We start from the raw sequence: 18,199 nt of genomic DNA on the forward strand, positions 1-18,199 counted from the left end.
TTTTTTGCGGACCCATTGACTTTCAATGGGTCAGTGGAAAAATCGGAAAATGCACCGTTTTGCAGCCGCCTCCGTGATCCGTGTATCCTGTCCGTCAAAAAAATATGACCTGTCCTATTTTTTTGACAGACAACGGTTCACGGACCCATTCAAGTCAATGGGTCCATGAAAAAACACGGATGCACACAAGATTGGCATCCGTGGCCGTAGGTTACTTTCATACAGACGGATCCGAAGATCCGTCTGCATAAAAGCTTTTTCAGAGCTGAGTTTTCACTTCGTGAAAACTCAGATCCGACAGTATATTCTAACACAGAGGCGTTCCCATAGTGATGGTGACGCTTCTAGTTAGAATATACTACAAACTGTGTACATGACTGCCCCCTGCTGCCTGGCAGCACCCGATCTCTTACAGGGGGCTGTGATCCGTACAATAAACCCCTCAGTTGTATTTATATCACTGGTGGCAAGTCCGGCCCCCCCTCCCTCCATCCTATTGTATTTAACTCATTGGTGGCACAGTGTGCGGCCCCCCCTCCCTCCCTCTATTGTATTTAACTCATTGGTGGCACAGTGTGCGTCCCCCCACCCCCGGCTCCCCCTCCCTCTATTGTATTTAACTCATTGGTGGCACAGTGTGCGGCCTCCCCCCCCCCCCCCCCCCCGATCATTGGTGGCAGCGGAGAAGCATGATACTTACCTGCTTGCTGTTGCGCTGTCTGTGACTGGCCGGGAGCTCCTCCTACTGGTAAGTCACAGATCATTAAGCAATGCGCCGCACAGACCTGTCACTTACCAGTAGGAGGAGCTCCCGGCCGGTCACAGACATCGCAGCAGCCAGCAGGTAAGTATGATGCTTCTAATATTGCAGTAGCATCCTGGTTGCCATGGTTACCGATCGGAGCCCCAGCGATTAAACTGGGACTCCGATCGGAACTCCGCTGCCACCAATCAGTTAAATACAATAGAGGGAGGGAGGGGGGGCCGCACACTGTGCCACCAATGAGTTGAATACAATAGAGGGAGGGAGGGAGGGGGGGGCCGCACACTGTGCCACCAATGAGTTGAATACAATAGAGGGAGGGAGGGAGGGGGGGGCCCGCACACTGTGCCACCAATGAGTTAATACAATAGAGGGAGGGAGGGGGGGGGCCCGCACACTGTGCCACCAATGAGTTAAATACAATAGAGGGAGGGAGGGGGGGCGCACACTCAATAGAGGGAGGGAGGGGGGATGTAACTCAAATCCGATGGTATATTCTAACATAGATGCGTTCCCATGGTGATGGGGACGCTTCAAGTTAAAATATACCATCGGATTGGAGAAAACTCTGATCCGATGGTATAAAAGGGACTCCTGACTTTACATTGCAAGTCAATGGGGACGGATCCGTTTGCAATTGCACCATATTGTGTCAACGTCAAACGGATCCGTCCCATTGACTTGCATTGTAATTCAGGACGGATCCGTTTGGCTCCACACGGCCAGGCGGACACCAAAACAACTTTTTTTTCATGTCCGTGGATCCTCCAAAAATCAAGGAAGACCCATGGACGAAAAAACGGTCACGGACCAACGGAACCCCGTTTTGCGGACCGTGAAAAAATACTGTCGTGTGCATGAAGCCTAAAGGGAAGTTATTGTATCTGCAAATGTTGTTGTTTTTGTAATGAAAAGTTGTACAATTTTCTGTACGTTCTGGAAAACTGATGGTGGAGAAGCATGATGCTTTTGTGAACTGAGCTTGTCAAGAGCTCATTTGCATCCTTCCCAGGAGCCTTGCCTGGCCTAGAAGATTCCTCACTCCGTTTAAAGGGAGTCTGTCACCTCCATATGGCCATATACAGTGCTTACATGGCTCTGTAGCACACCTATACAGGATTGTAATGGTACCTTTTGTCTTTGTCTTTAGACTTGCACCAGCAGGAAAAACTGAGTTTAATTCATATGCAAATGAGCACTCGCAAGTGCCCAGCGAGGAGTTCAGTGTGTAGGAGCCCAGGCTGCTCTGCCTTCTATTCACTTTACTCCTCCCCAGTCTCTGCCTTTGCCCGCCCTCCAAGTCTCTTGCCTCATCGATAGGTCCGGACTTGAGGGCGGGCAAAGGCAGAGACTGGGGAGGAGTAAAGTGAATAGAAGGCAGAGCAGCCTGGGCACCTACACACTGAACTCCTCACTGGGCACTTGCGAGTGCTCATTTGCATATGAATTAAACCCCGTTTTTCCTGCTGGTGCAAGTCTAAAGACAAAGGTACCGTTACAATCCTGTATAGGTGTGCTACAGAGCCATGTAAGCACTGTATATGGCCATATGGAGGTGACAGACTCCCTTTAACCACTTCAGCCCCCCTAGCTTAAACACCCTTAATGACCAGACTACTTTTTACAATTCTGCACTACACTACTTTCACCGTTTATCGCTCGGTCATGCAACTTACCACCCAAATGAATTTTACCTCCTTTTCTTCTCACTAATAGAGCTTTCATTTGGTGGTATTTCATTGCTGCTGACATTTTTTGTTATTAATCGAAATTTACCAAAACTTTTGCAAAAAAATGAAATTTTTCACTTTCAGTTGTAAATTCTTTTTTTTTTTAAATGACATCTATATATAAATTTTTCTCTAAATTTATTGTTCTACAAGTCTTTGATTAAAAAAAAAAATGGTTTGGGTAAAAGTTATAGCGTTTACAAACTATGGTACAAAAATGTGAATTTCCACTTTTTGAAGCAGCTCTGACTTTCTGAGCACCTGTCATGTTTCCTGAGGTTCTACAATGCCCAGACAGTAGAAAACCCCCACAAATGACCCCATTTCAGAGAGTAGATACCCTAAGGTATTAGCTGATGGGCATAGTGAGTTCATAGAACTTTTTATTTTTTGTCACAAGTTAGCGGAAAATGATGAATTTTTTTTATTTATTTTTTCCTTACAAAGTCTCATATTCCACTAACTTGTGACAAAAAATAAAAACTTTCATTAACTCACTATGCCCATCATGAAATACCTTGGGGTGTCTTCTTTCCAAAATGGGGTTACTTGTGGGGTAGTTATACTGCCCTGGCATTTTAGGGGCCCAGATGCGTGAGAAGTAGTTTGAAATCAAAATGTGTAAAAAAAAAAAAAAAGAATTGCCTGTGAAATCCGAAAGGTGCTCTTTGGAATGTGGGCCCCTTTGCCCACCTAGGCTGCAAAAAAGTGTCACACATGTGGTATCGCCGTACTCAGGAGAAGTTGGGGAATGTGTTTTGGGGTGTAATTTTACATATACCCATGCTGGGTGAGAGAAATATCTCGGCAAAAGACAACTTTTCCCATTTTATTTTTAATCAAAGTTGGCATTTGACCAAGATATTTCTCTCACCCAGCATGGGTATATGTAAAATGACACCCCAAAACACATTCCCCAACTTCTCCTGAGTATGGCGATACCACATGTGTGACACTTTTTTGCAGCCTAGATGCGCAAAGGGGCCCAAATTCCTTTTAGGAGGGCATTTTTAGACATTTGGATCCCAGACTTATTCTCACGCTTTAGGGCCCCTAAAAAGCCAGGGCAGTATAAATACCCCACATGTGACCCCATTTTGGAAAGAAGACACCCCAAGGTATTCAATGAGGGGCATGGCTAGTTCATAGAAATTATTCTTTTTTTGGCACAAGTTAGCGGAAATATATTTTTTTTTGTTTTGTTTTTTCTCAAAGTCTCCCTTTCCGCTAACTTGGGACAAAAATTAAAATCTTTCATGGACTCAATATGCCCCTCACGGAATACCTTGGGGTGTCTTCTTTCCGAAATGGGGTCACATGTGGGGTATTTATACTGCCCTGGCATTTTAGGGGCCCTAAAGCGTGAGAAGAAGTCTGGAATATAAATGTCTAAAATATTTTACGCATTTGGATTCCGTGAGGGGTATGGTGAGTTCATGTGAGATTTTATTTTTTGACACAAGTTAGTGGAATATGAGACTTTGTAAGAAAAAACAAATCAATTTCCGCTAACTTGTGCCAAAAAAATGTCTGAATGGAGCCTTACATGGGGGTGATCAATGACAGGGGGGTGATCAAGGAGTCTATATGGGGTGATCACCACCCTGTAAGGCTCCATTCAGACGTCCGTATGTGTTTTGCGGATCCGATCCATGGATGCGTGGATCCGTAAAACACATACGGACATCTGAATGGAGCCTTACAGGGGGGTGATCAATGACAGGGGGTGATCAGGGAGTCTATATGGGATGATCACCCCCCTGTAAGGCTCCATTCAGACGTCCGTATGTGTTTCGCGGATCCACGCATCCATGGATTGGATCCGCAAAACACATACGGACGTCTGAATGGAGCCTTACAGGGGGGTGATCAATGACAGGGGGTTGATCACCCCATATAGACTCCCTGATCACTTCCCTGTCATTGATCACCCCCCTGTAAGGCTCCATTCAGACGTCCGTATGTGTTTCGCGGATCCACGCATCCATGGATTGGATCCGCAAAACACATACGGACGTCTGAATGGAGCCTTACAGGGGGGGTGATCAATGACAGGGGGGTGATCAGGGAGTGTCTAATATACCTGTCAGGGGTAAAAAAAAATCGCATCTACAGCCTGCCAGCGAACGATCGCCGCTGGCAGGCTGTAGATCCACTCGCTTACCTTCCGATCCTGTGAACGCACGCGCCTGTGTGAGCGCGTTTACAGGAAATCTCGCCTCTCGCGAGAGGACGCGCCGGCGCGTCCAGGAGGAATAACGGGGCCGCCGCTAGGACGCAATCCTGCGTACGGCGGTCCTGAGGCGGTTAAGGCTCTCTCCACAAGGAGAATTTGTAGTACCCAAATCCTGAGTTGGGCCTCTCACCTAGTTAAGCCAGTACTCTCTGGTCTACACTGATGAGTGGCAGTCGCCCCTAAACAGCTGTCTGCAGATGAGATGCTGGATTAAAGGGGTCTTCTGGGATTTTAATATTGATGATCTATTTTCTGGATAGGTCATTTATATGAGATCGGTGGGGGGTCTGACACCCGCCGATCAGCTGGTTGAAGAGAAGGACGCGCTCTGTGTGAGTGCAGCCTTCCCCCTTTTTTACTCACTCGCCATCGACATCGCAGCGATGAGCAGGTGTAATTACAAGCCGTCCCATTCACTTCCCAGCTGCTGGAAACAAAACAGACGATGGCTCTGGAGGCAGAAGCCGTATTGTAATGGCCGTATTGGCACACTGCAGATCAGCTCTACCCCCCATTCAGGATAGAAAACCCCTTTATCAAATCTTAAACGGAGAGCTTTCATGGACACTTAAATGGGGAGAGCTGTGCACATGTACATGGGGTCTTATTTCCTGGGTTCCTCACATATGACATTTATGGCAAACCCCTATAGGAAAACCCCTTTATAAGCCCACACACTTTACATAGAACAATAGTCTGACACCACCCAGTCCAAAAATGCCTGCTGTTCCTGTGCTCCACCTGGTGACATAGACTTTAACACCGAAAAAGATATGTTGAGAAATACATTGAGTGCAGTCTTTTAAATGTATCCTATAGGCCCATTGTGTCTGGTATCAAGGAAAGAAAGAAATCATTTGAAGAGTTCTTGGAGGAACAGATGAGGATTGAAGAACAAAGACTTAAACAAACCAACCTACAACAGGTAACGTTTCTCGGGCCCCTTTCCTACTACTTGGTGCTAAACCAGTTTCTATTAGTGACTTGTCTGACTTCCTAGGACTCTTTTGAACAAGGGGATAGAGTAAAAGGAGATCAAAGGCAAATTGAGGTGTGACACAGTACCATACCTTTTTACTTTGTTTGGGCTGTTCCTCAAGTTGACTTTTACTGAATCTACTCTTTAAAGCTCCTTTACACACGCTGACTGAACAGGCAATTATCTGGAAGGAACTTCCTGCTTGTCAGTGGAGGAAAGAGCTGCATTTACACGCAGTGATCGCCTCCACTGTATGGGGACGAGTCATGGCTACTGCAGTCAGTCGTCATATAGATTCTTTGTTTCCGGCCAGCACATCTCTGATCACAAAGCATGATCTGCTGCCCTAAAATGGTTTCACACCATGCCCAAATGTTTTGCTCATCTGGTGATCTGCACTACCTTTACACAAGCTGGTTATCAGGAACGAGTGTTTGTAATAACAGTTGTTCCCGATAATTGCCCCGACATTTGCCCCTTGTAAATCTGGCATTGTGGTGTAGATGTATTTAGCGTATTTTATATTATTTTGCAATGTTGCAATGGCTCCCTTTACAAGGGACTCCGATGACTGATCTAGGCAAAAGCTGAGAATTCAGGTCTGTATTCAGCCAATGTGTCTGCTGATGGACTGCGCATCTGATGAGAAATCAAATTCCAGTGTTTGCAAAGTGTGTGATCCGCGTTCTGCTGAGATTTCTGAACTCCTGCGGAAATTAACTGATCTAGAGCAACAACATAAAAAAGACCCTTCATTGCTGGTGTTCCATGTGCTCAGCAGTACTAGATCTGCTCTACGGAAAATTATAGATAGCTTTTTTATGGCCATGCAGACAAAAGTGGTAGACTTTTAGCCAGAATGCTACGGGCGAGACAGCCAGTCACCTACGTCTCTTCAATTAATTGCAGGAGTGGGGAGTAAGGTCCATTCTACCAGGGATATTCTGCAAGAGTTTCAATCTTATTACGAAAGCCTGTATAATTTGAAAGGGAAGTACGCTGACTTGGCTCCGGAACAGAAAGTTCAGAAAATGAAGCACTATATGTCTCAATTACTAGGCCCTAAGCTATCGGCGGAAGAGAGGGACGATTTAGAGAGGGATTTCTCCCTTCAGGAGAACCAGGGGGTTGTTAAAATATTAGTGGTTAGTAAATGCCCGGGTCCGGATGGCTTTACCCCTCGCTTTTAGAAGACATTTCCAGATGATACATCTCACCCCCTCACCGATATGTGCAATTCTATAACAAATGGCTCTTGCTTCCCAGCCCAGGCTTTGACGGCTCATATTTGCGTGCTTCCCAAACAGGGGAAGGACCCTTTGGTGTGTAGCAACTACCGCCCAATCTCATTGATCAATATCGACGTGAAGATATATGCCAAAATCCTCGCCGACAGGTTGAAAGTTCATATGCCGTCTCTGATTCATGCAGATCAGGTGGGCTTTGTCCCTGGGCGGGAAGCAAGAGACAACACTATTAGATCTATAGCCAATATCGCGCGGTCCACCTCTTCCGGATCCTCCCTATGCCTCCTCTCGGCTGATGCTGAAAAAGCCTTTGATCGGGTAGATTGGGGGCTTTTGGTCTAGGTCCCAACATGACACATTAGATCCTTGCCTTATACCACAATCCCAGAGCGCAAGTGCAGGTGAACGGGGCTCTTTCTGACTCATTTCCGATTCTTAACGGTACGAGGCAGGGGTGCCCCCTATCCCCTCTACTGTATATTATGGTCATGGAATTCTTGGCCAGGGCCCCAAGGGCCAATCCTTCCATTAAGGGTCTTAAACATTGGAGCCTTAGATTCTAAAATAGCCATTTACGCTGATGACCTCTTAATATACAGTTCCGATCCGGTAGTTGGTCTCCCCAACATCCTGAAAGAGTTCTCACTCTTCGGGGACTTAAGCAATTTCAAAGTAAACCTCCACAAGTCCGAGATATTGAATGTTAATATACCACCCGCTACAGTCTCGTCCTTAAGAGCTTCATTCTCTTTTCAATGGAAAAAGGACTACATTTCATATCTAGGGACTGCCATCCCGTCTCACTTGGCCAGCTTGCATTAGAGGAATTGTGTTCCGCTGCTGGAGGACATTAGGAAAGACTTTGCATCCTGGAGGAAGCTTCCTCTGTCGTGGTTTGGGAGATTGCACACTTTAAAGATGAACGTGCTGCCTAGAATTTTGTACCTCTTCAGAACCATCCCCATACCTGTGTAATGTGCCTCCTTCAGGTCCCTCAGAACGCAGTTCTTGGATTTCATCTGGGCTGGCTCGTCTCCTAGATTGGGGATGCGTTTTCTAACTAGATCCAAATTGAGGGGGGGGGATCGGAGTCCCAGATATGCAGCTGTACCATAGAGTGTCGATCCTCTCCTATGTGTTGGACTGGTTTCACAGTATCTCCTCTAAGAGGTGGGTCCAGTTTGAGAGGCAGGAGATGGGTTTCCCGGTTCAGGACCTATTGTGGACTTCCAAGTCACATAGACCTAAACACATCCCATTTCTCACGGAGGGGGTGCTGCATGTCTGGGACAAATATGCCGTATACCTGGTTGCACTACTTTTCCGGGTCCCATGACTCCCTTATTCAACAATCCTAGCTTTCCGTTGGGAATGTGTCAACAGACGCTGTTGGGCCTGCATAGGGAGGAGAGTGTAAAAGTACGCGACTTAGTACTTAAAACAGTAATCCGTCCCCTAAACTCTTTCCTTGGGCAGAATTACAGGGGGGCCTGGTTCCAATATATGTGCATAAAAAATTCATATCCTCTCTAGGGCCCATTTCCAATCTATCTAGGGACTTTACAGCCTTTGAATCTCTGTGTCTTCAGAAGTCTCCCTCTACCCATTTGGTGTCTTTGGTCTATGGGCTGCTGCAGGAGAGTGGGGGACCTCTATCCTCTCTGCCATATGTTAAGGCTTGGGAGAGGGAACTGGGGAAAAATTTCTCTGAGGAGCAGTGGATAAAAGCATTCACCCTGTCCCATAAGTCCACTGTTAGTTGTGGTTTGCAAGAAAAAAACTTCTAGATCATATTCAGATGGTACAGGACTCCTGCCGTCTTGCATTCCTTCTACCCTACCTGCTCGGACTTATGTTGGAGATGTGGAATGGAGAAGGGTACCATGTCCCACATTTGGTGGCACTGTCCTAAAGTATCCCCATTTTGGGAGGCTTTGAATGGTCTATATAACCAGGTCACAGGTACCTCAGCAAAGTGGTCCCTGGAGGGGAGTCTGCTATCTATGCTCCCTGGTTCCATTCAAACTTTAAAGAAAGGCCTTCTGAGATTTTTTTGTACATAGACATTGGAAGTCTCAGGAAGCTCCTAACAAAAGAATGGTTAGACACTTTTGAAAGCATACGTAGAATGGAGGAACTAATAGCTGAAGATGAAGGTTCCGATAGGAAGTATGTTAAGACTTGGACCCCCTGGATCTTGTTCAGGGACACTCCGGCGTTCTTTAGTTGGTTAGCTCAGGCAGATAGTTGCGGGTAAATTTGTCAGTTATCCACCTTAACATAGTGTTACCTATCCTCTTGTGTTTCCCTTCCCTTGTCATCTTGTTTTTTTCACCGTCTTCAATGTTATTGTTTTATGGGATAGTTGTCTTTTCATTATCTATTTCATAAGAAGTTATTGCAGAGTCATGCTGTACAATTTCTACGTCATATACAGTAGTCTACATGTATTTTGTTATCATTCTGTCAGAAATATTGTATGTCAGATATGATGCTGCTTTATTTACGACTTCCGTAATAAAAATAATTGAACAACAAAGTGTGTAATCCTAGTAATCTATGTATGCAGTTGTAGGAAAATCATCTGTTGTGGGCTACCTTGGGACTTGATTTATGTCTAGATACCAGGATGGGAGAGTTTAGAAACAGTTTCTGGTAGGACTCCTTGGTTTACAGTGGGTCAGATTCATACTTTAAAAGTCCGAAGGGGGTGAATCACACAGGTAGTTTATCTTGGTGGAGAGAACCCACAGCAGACTCTGCAGGGCCTGTATCAGCACAGGGTAGAGCAGATCCCTCTGGGTCTGTTTTAAGGAGTAAAACAATCCAAGAATGAAGCTGTGCTGATGCATGAGAGCTAGTGAAGATAGCAACATCCTGGTCCCACAGACCACACATCCCACATGTATTGCTGGGATGGACATGTCCAAATAAGAGAAGTCTGAGACTAGGAGCAGGTTGTAAAATGCATATCGGGGAATCCAAATATACATAAAGGAATGAAGATTTTAGACTAAAACTTAGTGCAACTGTTTGAACTCAAGGTAACTATTAACATGCCTATAACATTTAATCATTATTTTTTCATATGCTGTTAAACATAAAATATGGAATAATTTTTCATTCTTGTGCTAAAGGCCATTGAAGAACAGTCAAAGAGTAAACTAGCAGTGAAAAGACCATTTCTTCGTAGAGGAGAGGGGATTGCTAGATTTAAAAATGCACCTACTAAACGAATCAAACCTCAGGAAAACAAAGCAAATTCTGCAGAAGTGGCTGTTCCTCAGAAATTGGAGAAAGTTCACATTCAAAGAAAAATTGCACCATTTAGCAAGGATCCGGCGTCTGAGAATGGATCTGGGGTAACAAAAATCACAGCTCTGCCTGCAAGAGAGAAGAGCGAGTCAGCACAGAGAAAAGCTGTCCTTAAAAACCACAACCGAAAGCATAGTGTGTCCTCCGCCACGGCACACGGGCAGCTGGAAGACAAGACCACCTTAAGTGGGAGAAATTCTGTTATTCTAGAGAGAAAAGCCATGGTAGAGCTTGATAAAGAAAATGTGGATAACACAAGGTCAACCGAAACCAGCAATAAAATGGACATTAAGGCCCAGAATGGTGACCCAAAGGGTGCCAACCCTGCAAATTTGTCTTTCGAAGTTTCATTCCAAAAACGGGTGGTGAACTGGGAGAAGGATAAACAGAAGGAACACTATGAATTAGGTGAATTTTTGCTTCTGGAGCAAGCTGCCGAGGACCTCTCATTTTCCAGCAACTCTTCATTTGTCCAGAAACTCCTTGATCAGAATTTCCAGAATGACAGCCGCAGGTTGTCTTCTACACCAGTTAAATCGTCAGAAAAGCACCAAGAAAAAGTAGGTAACACCATGAGGAATGCAAGTGGTGGAAAGTTGTTTCAGAAAATGGAGGTGTCCGGGTCATTGTCAGAAAACGTTTCTAATGTTAAACTTCCAGAACAGGGTGGAAAAAACTCATGTGAGTTACAAAGGACTAGTGAGAAAGCAAAAAAATCTCATGTTTCTGACCCTGTATCAAGTGAAGGGGACTATGCATCCTCTGGAGATGAACATAGTAACTCGGTTTCCAGTGAAAATGAAGATGATACTGACAGCAGCACCAGGGATCACGGCCCTAACACTGAAGACCTCAAGGGTCCTTCTCAAAGACTTAACAGGGGCAGTAAGGGCAGGGATTTCGATCTAGACTTATCAGATGGTGAAGATAATGAAAGTAAGGATAAAACACTATTAGCAGACACCAGCAAAGCATCCTTGAAAGATGACCATAGTTCTTCATCGTCTGACTCAAGTCAAGTAGGGTTTGATGATGAACGGACTTGGGATGACCTTGGTAATGTGCAAAGCTTGCAGGGCGTTTATGAAAATCATTTTGCCACCAAGCAGTTTATCCCATCCGAGTACACCAGCATCAGTCCTAACGATGCATCGAACAAAGCCGTCACAAGAAAAGTGGCATCCAAAAAAGATCAGCTTCAAGCTACAAATACTAGTACCTCAGATACTCCTCCAGCTTCAGAACTGATGATGAAGTTGTTTCCAGCTCTTAAGCCAAAAGCAAAACCAGAGGCGCCAAGTGCAACTAAACCTGGGTCAAGTCAAGAGGGACCAGGTAAGAACATCTGAATTGATTTTAATAGTGCATACAAGATAATGGGTTCCCTATAAATACCGTAAAGGGCATCTGTCAGCAGATTTGCCCCTATGACACTGGCTGACCTGTTACATGTGCACTTGGCAGCTGAAGGCATCTGTGTTGGTCTCATGTTCATATGTGTCTACATTGCTGAAAAAAATTAAGTTTTAATATATGCAAATGAGCCTCTAGGAGCAACGGGGGCATTGCCTTTACACCTAGAGGCTCTACTCTCTCTGCAACTGCTGTGCCCTTTGACAGGACCAGGCAGTAAAAATATCATCATGCCTGATCCTGTCGATCAAAGTGCAGGGGACTCTACAGTTGCAGAGAGAGCAGAGCCTCCGGGAGTAATGGCAATTCCCCCTGTTCCTAGAGGCTCATTGGCATATATTAAAGCTTAATCTTTCTCACATGTGAACATGGAACCAACACAGATGCCTTCAGCTGCCAAGTGCACATGTAACAGGTCAGCCAGTGTCATAGGTACAAAACTGCTGACAGATGCCCTTTAAATTTATGATAAAATTGTACACTGGAATAATTTTCACCAAGTTAAATAGTCGCCTCTCCTGACATCTCTGGTTTACTAAATGATTTTACTCCCCATGCACTAGCGATTCTAGAGCATTTGTTCATATAACTCTTTGCTGTTCCTGTTGCAGGGTCGGCACCTTTTGGGTCGCCATCCTGGACCTTTAATGTCCATTTTATTGCTTGTTTCAGTTGACCTCAGTTATTGCTACTGGTGGTCTATTAATGAATCTGAATCTGGGTTTTACCACTTATAGGGTTGTGCTTGCACATGCTGCTACTGCCAGTGTGAGACTGTGCAGGGATCCCCCCTTCCCTCTGGTAACACTCCGTTACAGATTCATTAATAAACTTCTAGTAGGAATACCCACGGAATGGCACAGCATGGTGAATATGAATAAATGCTCCAGAATTGTTACTACATGGGGAATGCAAGTAGTTTCTAAAACAAACATGTCAGGATGATTTTTGCTTTAATTTTACGATGTTCTGGAAAATTATAGACTGGCTGTTTATGGGAGTTTTTTTATTTCTTTAATATTCTTCATGTTTTAGTGACCTTCCACTTTGTATTGAATAAACTCAGTTTTTTAGCCTTACGATTAGTATCGTCTGACTGTTTCCGGTATTTTTTTACACCGCCTACTATATTCGTTGTTTTCCAGGGGATGCTGCGCGGTCTCAGCTTTTGAAGGAGAAACTAGTTGAATTAGAAACTGAAATTGAAAGGTTTAAGATGGAGAATGCCTCCCTGGCAAGGCTCCGTGAAGACAAAGAAAAAACTCTAGAGAATCTAAGGTAGGATACGTTACTGTATTGTAAATTACCAGTTACCACTTTTGACATACCCTTTACATGTGAAAGGCCTCCTGACGCTGAGCAGTAGTTATTACTGTGGGTAAACCCTCAATTCTGCAGTAATGCTTGATGTGTATGGCCTGAGGGTGTAGATCACTCCCATCTGGGGATAGAAAATAGGTACCGTATATTTTTTCCACTTCTCTATACCATTGCATTTGTCAATGCTCACATGTACAGTGGTTCTGGATCAAAGTACAAAAATTTGCCACTCCATACCTAAACCCGAACACACCCCCCTGTGTTTTTTTTTTTTTTTTTTTTTTTTTTTTTTAGGGGCAGTGATACTGACCATTTTTGTAGTATACATTAATTACTGAAATTGTATATTTCTATTAGAAAAATACCTCTAAAGTGGCCCATTTTGAGCCTTAGAAACGCTCCTTTGTCTTGTGTTTACATAACTGTGGAGACTTTCTCAACACTGGCTATGCTAAGTAAACAGAAGACAGAGGAGCATTGCTAAGGCTCAAAATGGGCCACTTTAGAGGTATTTTTTAGAAATGTACAATTTCAGTAATGTATATTACAAATATGGTCCATATTGCTGTCCCTTCACATTACAAACATAAAAAATAAAATGACAGATACACTTTAAACTCTACATGGGCAATCACTGGTTTTATAGACAAAACACCATATTTAGTGGTTGCCTCACCTGGAACATTGGTGACTTATTGCTAGGATGTGCATCCAAAGATAACAAGAGGGCATCAGGCATGCGTGACTGCCCTCCATTTATTTCTACGCAAGTGCCATAAATAGTTGAGCCACGCTCTGCTGTTTTTTGAAGTCCCATAGAAATGAATTAGAGAGCACACCGCACAAGCGCAGGCAGCACCCCGTTCACTTCTATGGGACTTCCAGAAATAGCCGAGCCAGCGCTTTGCTATTTTGGCGCTCCTATACAAATTCTCTTTGGGACGCACATCTATCTCACATATATCCTAGTGCAGTGACTGTGAACCCTTTAGAGACTGAGTGCCAAAACTGCAACCCAAAACCCACTTATTTATCGCAAAATTCCAACATGGCAATTCCTGAATACTACAGTCCAATATATATCTTCCATGTACATTTAGCTGTAATAGCCTGCCTACATTCAATGTGCTGCCTGTGCTGTTCATAGTGCGCCCTACGTATTTGTACACCTTCGATTTTTTTTTTCCAGGGTGCAGGTGCCCACAGAGAGGGCTACGAGTGCCGCCTCTGGCACCCATGCCATAGGTTCGCACCAATATCCCTTTAAGCTACTTCATATGGTCTCTGCCGCAGCAAAAAAAGGCAATATTCCAATTCTGGAAATAACCTCTCCCCTTTCATTTAACCTTTTTTCTGAAAAAAAAATTTTTATTATAAAAAATACATGACATTGCTTCCCCGAGGACACTTGCTCTAAACTTTCATTTATGTTAACCACATGGTATCCAGAGTGCCTTACTAGGAAGTGATCTTCCAGTCTATGTCTCCTGACTTTATATCTAAATGTCCTGATATTTCTTATCTTTTTATATCCTCCTTCCGTAAAATTAAAGTGGGGGTTGTATGACTGTGGACTTGCGCTGTCCTGACCCCCAGGGGTCCCGCATGTATGTCTGTGAATTCTGATAGAAAGCCCCAGCGATGTGCAACCATCTTTTCTAATATTACTGGGATACCCATTCCCCCCTGATGGGCTTCTCTCCTTTGTGGTGTTTGCTTTGCATGGAGATATTCTAACGCATTATATGGGATGTTGGAGGCGGCCCCAGGGGTCAGGACGGTGAGTAGATTTTTAGCATTTGTTGGTGTGCTATTCATATTGCTTGTACGGTTCTCACTGCCGTTTTATTTCTTTTTCTCTAATCTGTATGAACATTTTATGATTTATTTTCACAGGAAAGAAGTTACAGACTTCGAACAGCAGAAAGCAAAAGAACTGGCCAGGATTGAGGAGTATAAAAAAGAAGAAATGAAGAAGCTCCAAAAAGAGCGCAAAGTGTTTGAGAAGTATGCTAGTGCTGCACGAGCAATACCGGACAAGAAAGAACGGGAGGAAATCCAGGTGGGGACAGAATAGTTTACTTTCTATCCATACAACTTTAGATGTTCTCATACTACTTGCGATCAATAGTTATATCGGGGGCCCACCTTCAGTAGCTGTCGGTCGACAGCTGTATATCCTGACTCGCCCATGCACGTAAACTCTGTTCTGCCGAGTGTTTGTGTTTTCAATGTGGAGAGAAGACAGAGCCTCTGTTGGTGGCTTTTCTTGAACAAACTGATCAGTTAAAAAGTTGAATTTCCCCAACCCTGTCTCCCTTAACATCAGTCTTTGGAGAGTTGGGGGCTCCCGATACATATGAGACTGTTGGCTCGTCCCACTAAAAATGGTGGTTTCAGCCAACAATACACATGTACGTGGACCTTATGCTCTATTTCACCGTTGGTAAATGATACATGTGCTTAGTGCAGCATAAAAACAGGAATGTGAGCAGAGCAAGATGCTTTTAGGGTTGTATGAATTCTACCATAATACTGTATATAGTTTACACTTCATTTTCTTTTTATCTCCGAAGACTTTAAAGCAACAGATCAAAGACTTACAAGAGGAGTTAAAGAAAAAGGACACAAAGTGGTCAACTACCCATGTGCGTCTCCGAAATCAGATAGAAACCTTGTTAAAAGAAAACGGGGAACTGCGGGAAGAAATCAAGTTTATGGAAAAAGTTCGGTTGGAAACTTGGAAGAAAGCTGAGGCAGTGGAAAGCAAAAAGAAGACAAGTGAAGCTCCTACAACCCAAGTGAAGAGATCAGAATCTGTAGTAAGTGACCTAATTTGAGTAATAACTAAAGGCGCGTTTACACGAGCTGAGGAGCAGACAATTGTTGGGAAGGAAGCGTTTCTTCCCAACAGTCGACTGCTCGTTAACTGGAGGTGATGCTCTGCATTTACATGTAGTGATCACCTCTACAGTATGGGAATGAGCAATGGCTATTGCGATCGCTCGTCCTAATAGAGCTGCATTGTTTCTGGGCAGCAGGTCGCTGTTTAGACAGCTTAATCCGCTGCCCAGAAACGATGATTGGTGGTGCCTGCACGCGAACGACAGGATCACCCAATGAACGCACATTTTTCTCGTTCATCGGGTGATTGGCGGCACCTTTAGACAGGCAGATTGTCGGGAGTGAGCGTTCACAGAACATTCATGCCCCATTATTGCCCTGTCTAAATCCACCTTAAGGCCTCGTGTTACCAACAATATTATGGCTTTTTTATCTGCAGCCTGAGAGTGTACAGGCTTTGCAGTCATAGAAGTCTATGCGGCCATAATCCAATTTCATACAGAGGGTTTTTCATTAAAGGGAACCGGTCACCAGGATTTTGGGTATAGAGCTGAGGACATGGGTTGCTAGATGGCCGCTAGCACATCCGCAATACCCAGTCCCCATAGCTCTGTGTGCTTTTATTGTGTGTAAAAAAAAAAAAAAAAAAAAAAAAAAAAGATTGATGCATATGCAAATTAACCTGAGATGAGTCCAGCGTGAAGGAGCCCAGCACCGCCCCGCATCCTTACAATCTCCTCCTTGCTCCCCGACATCAGAAAGCTAGAGCGCCGTAATCTCTCGATGCGTGAGCTAGCGCATGCGCAGTTCGTTCCCTGAGGCTGATGCCAGCACAGGGAAAGTACACTGGGACGACACTATGCATGCGCTAGCACGCGCATCGTGAGATTACGGCGCTCTAACTTTCTGACGTCGGGGAGCAAGGAGGAGATTCTGAGGATGCGGGGACGGTGCTGGGCTCCTTCACGCTGGACTCGTCTCACTTACAGGACTCATCTAAGGTTAATTTGCATATGTATCAAATCGTTTTTTTTACCCAATAAAAGCACACAGAGCTATGGGGACTGGGTATTGCGGATGTGCTAGCGGCCATCTAGCAACCCATCAACCCATGTCCTCAGTTCTATACACAAAATCCTGGTGACAGGTTCCCTTTAAGCCAGAAAAATTGCAGCAGGTTCCATTGTATGCTGTATTCCAAATATATTCTTTCTATATAAAGCTGCATAATATGGCGCAATAGAGATGTAAGAGTGCGAAAGCCCTCTAGCTCATAGTATGGGCAACAAAAATTGGAAAGAAACAGTCCCCCTCTTATGGTGGATGCATATGGTGCAGAAAATCCCAATTAAATTTGCATCAAAACTGCACAACAAAAATTTGACACGCTGCAGATTTCAAAATCCGCCCAAGTTACAGTTCAATTTCCGCACCTACATGAGATTTGTATAATTTCATACACTTTGCTAATACTTTATTATGCTATGGTTTTTCCACGTGAAATGCTCTACATGTGGAGCCCTGCTAAAGTGTAGGTGGACGGTGGAGGTGGTTCCACAGCAATACTGATGCAGATCCTAACACTCCAAGAAAAAAAATGTAGTTTCCTTATTAGTGAATCACATTAGAAATCATCTGAATGACAGGAAAAATATAGAACAGGGAATCCTCTACAAGATCTGAAAAATGTTATAGGTCAGGGACAGGGTCAGACTAGGGTTTCCTGTGCCCACCAGAATAAATTATTCTCATGGACCAAACCCCATATCAGTAAAGAGAGATTTTAATTCAAAGAAATAGACCCTAGTTGTGAGTTATTGGCTCCAAAGGTCGTTCCAAATTTTTTTTTCTTCTCCCGGACCCTCTGGTATTCTGGTGGACCAGTCGGACACTGGTCAGGGATGTAAATTTTCATCTAGGAAACCTCCCATAGTACAATCCATAATGTCCCCCAGATTAGATCAGAAACTTGGATCCACTAAAACATGGTTCTACAAATGTGGCACAAGAAAATGTGCTATAAAGATGAGGACCAAACTAAAATTGTAGAAGGGTTAATTGGTAAGAAAAAAAAAAAAAAAAAAAAAACCACAGGCTTGACCATGGGTTTAGCTCAGGCATCCTCAAACTGCGGCCCTCCAGCTGTTGTAAAACTACAACTCCCACAATGCCCTGCTGTAGGCTGATACCTGTAGGCTGTTGGGGGATGCTGGGAGTTGTAGTTTTGCAACAGCTGGAGGGCCGCAGTTTGAGGATGCCTGGTTTAGCTGCTGCCACTAGGAGGTAACACTAAGCAAAAAAAAGTGTTCGCTCCTCCCCTCAGCTACACCCCTTCTGCAGACTCTGACCTAA

At 44.2% G+C, this 18,199-nt stretch overlaps 1 protein-coding gene across 1 annotated transcript in view; it reads left to right on the plus strand.

The window, feature by feature from the left end:
- CENPJ (centromere protein J) overlaps positions 1–18,199 on the plus strand; it is a 66,262-nt gene that overhangs the window by 17,913 nt on the left and 30,150 nt on the right. Inside the window, exons 6-10 of the mRNA XM_044287859.1 lie at positions 5,549–5,654; positions 10,093–11,605; positions 12,829–12,961; positions 14,900–15,065; positions 15,580–15,825. Of these exons, the coding sequence (XP_044143794.1) occupies positions 5,549–5,654; positions 10,093–11,605; positions 12,829–12,961; positions 14,900–15,065; positions 15,580–15,825 (2,164 nt within the window). The remainder of the gene's footprint in view (positions 1–5,548; positions 5,655–10,092; positions 11,606–12,828; positions 12,962–14,899; positions 15,066–15,579; positions 15,826–18,199) is intronic.

Source organism: Bufo gargarizans, chromosome 3 (genome assembly GCF_014858855.1).
Source record: "Bufo gargarizans isolate SCDJY-AF-19 chromosome 3, ASM1485885v1, whole genome shotgun sequence".
Lineage (NCBI taxonomy): Eukaryota > Metazoa > Chordata > Amphibia > Anura > Bufonidae > Bufo > Bufo gargarizans.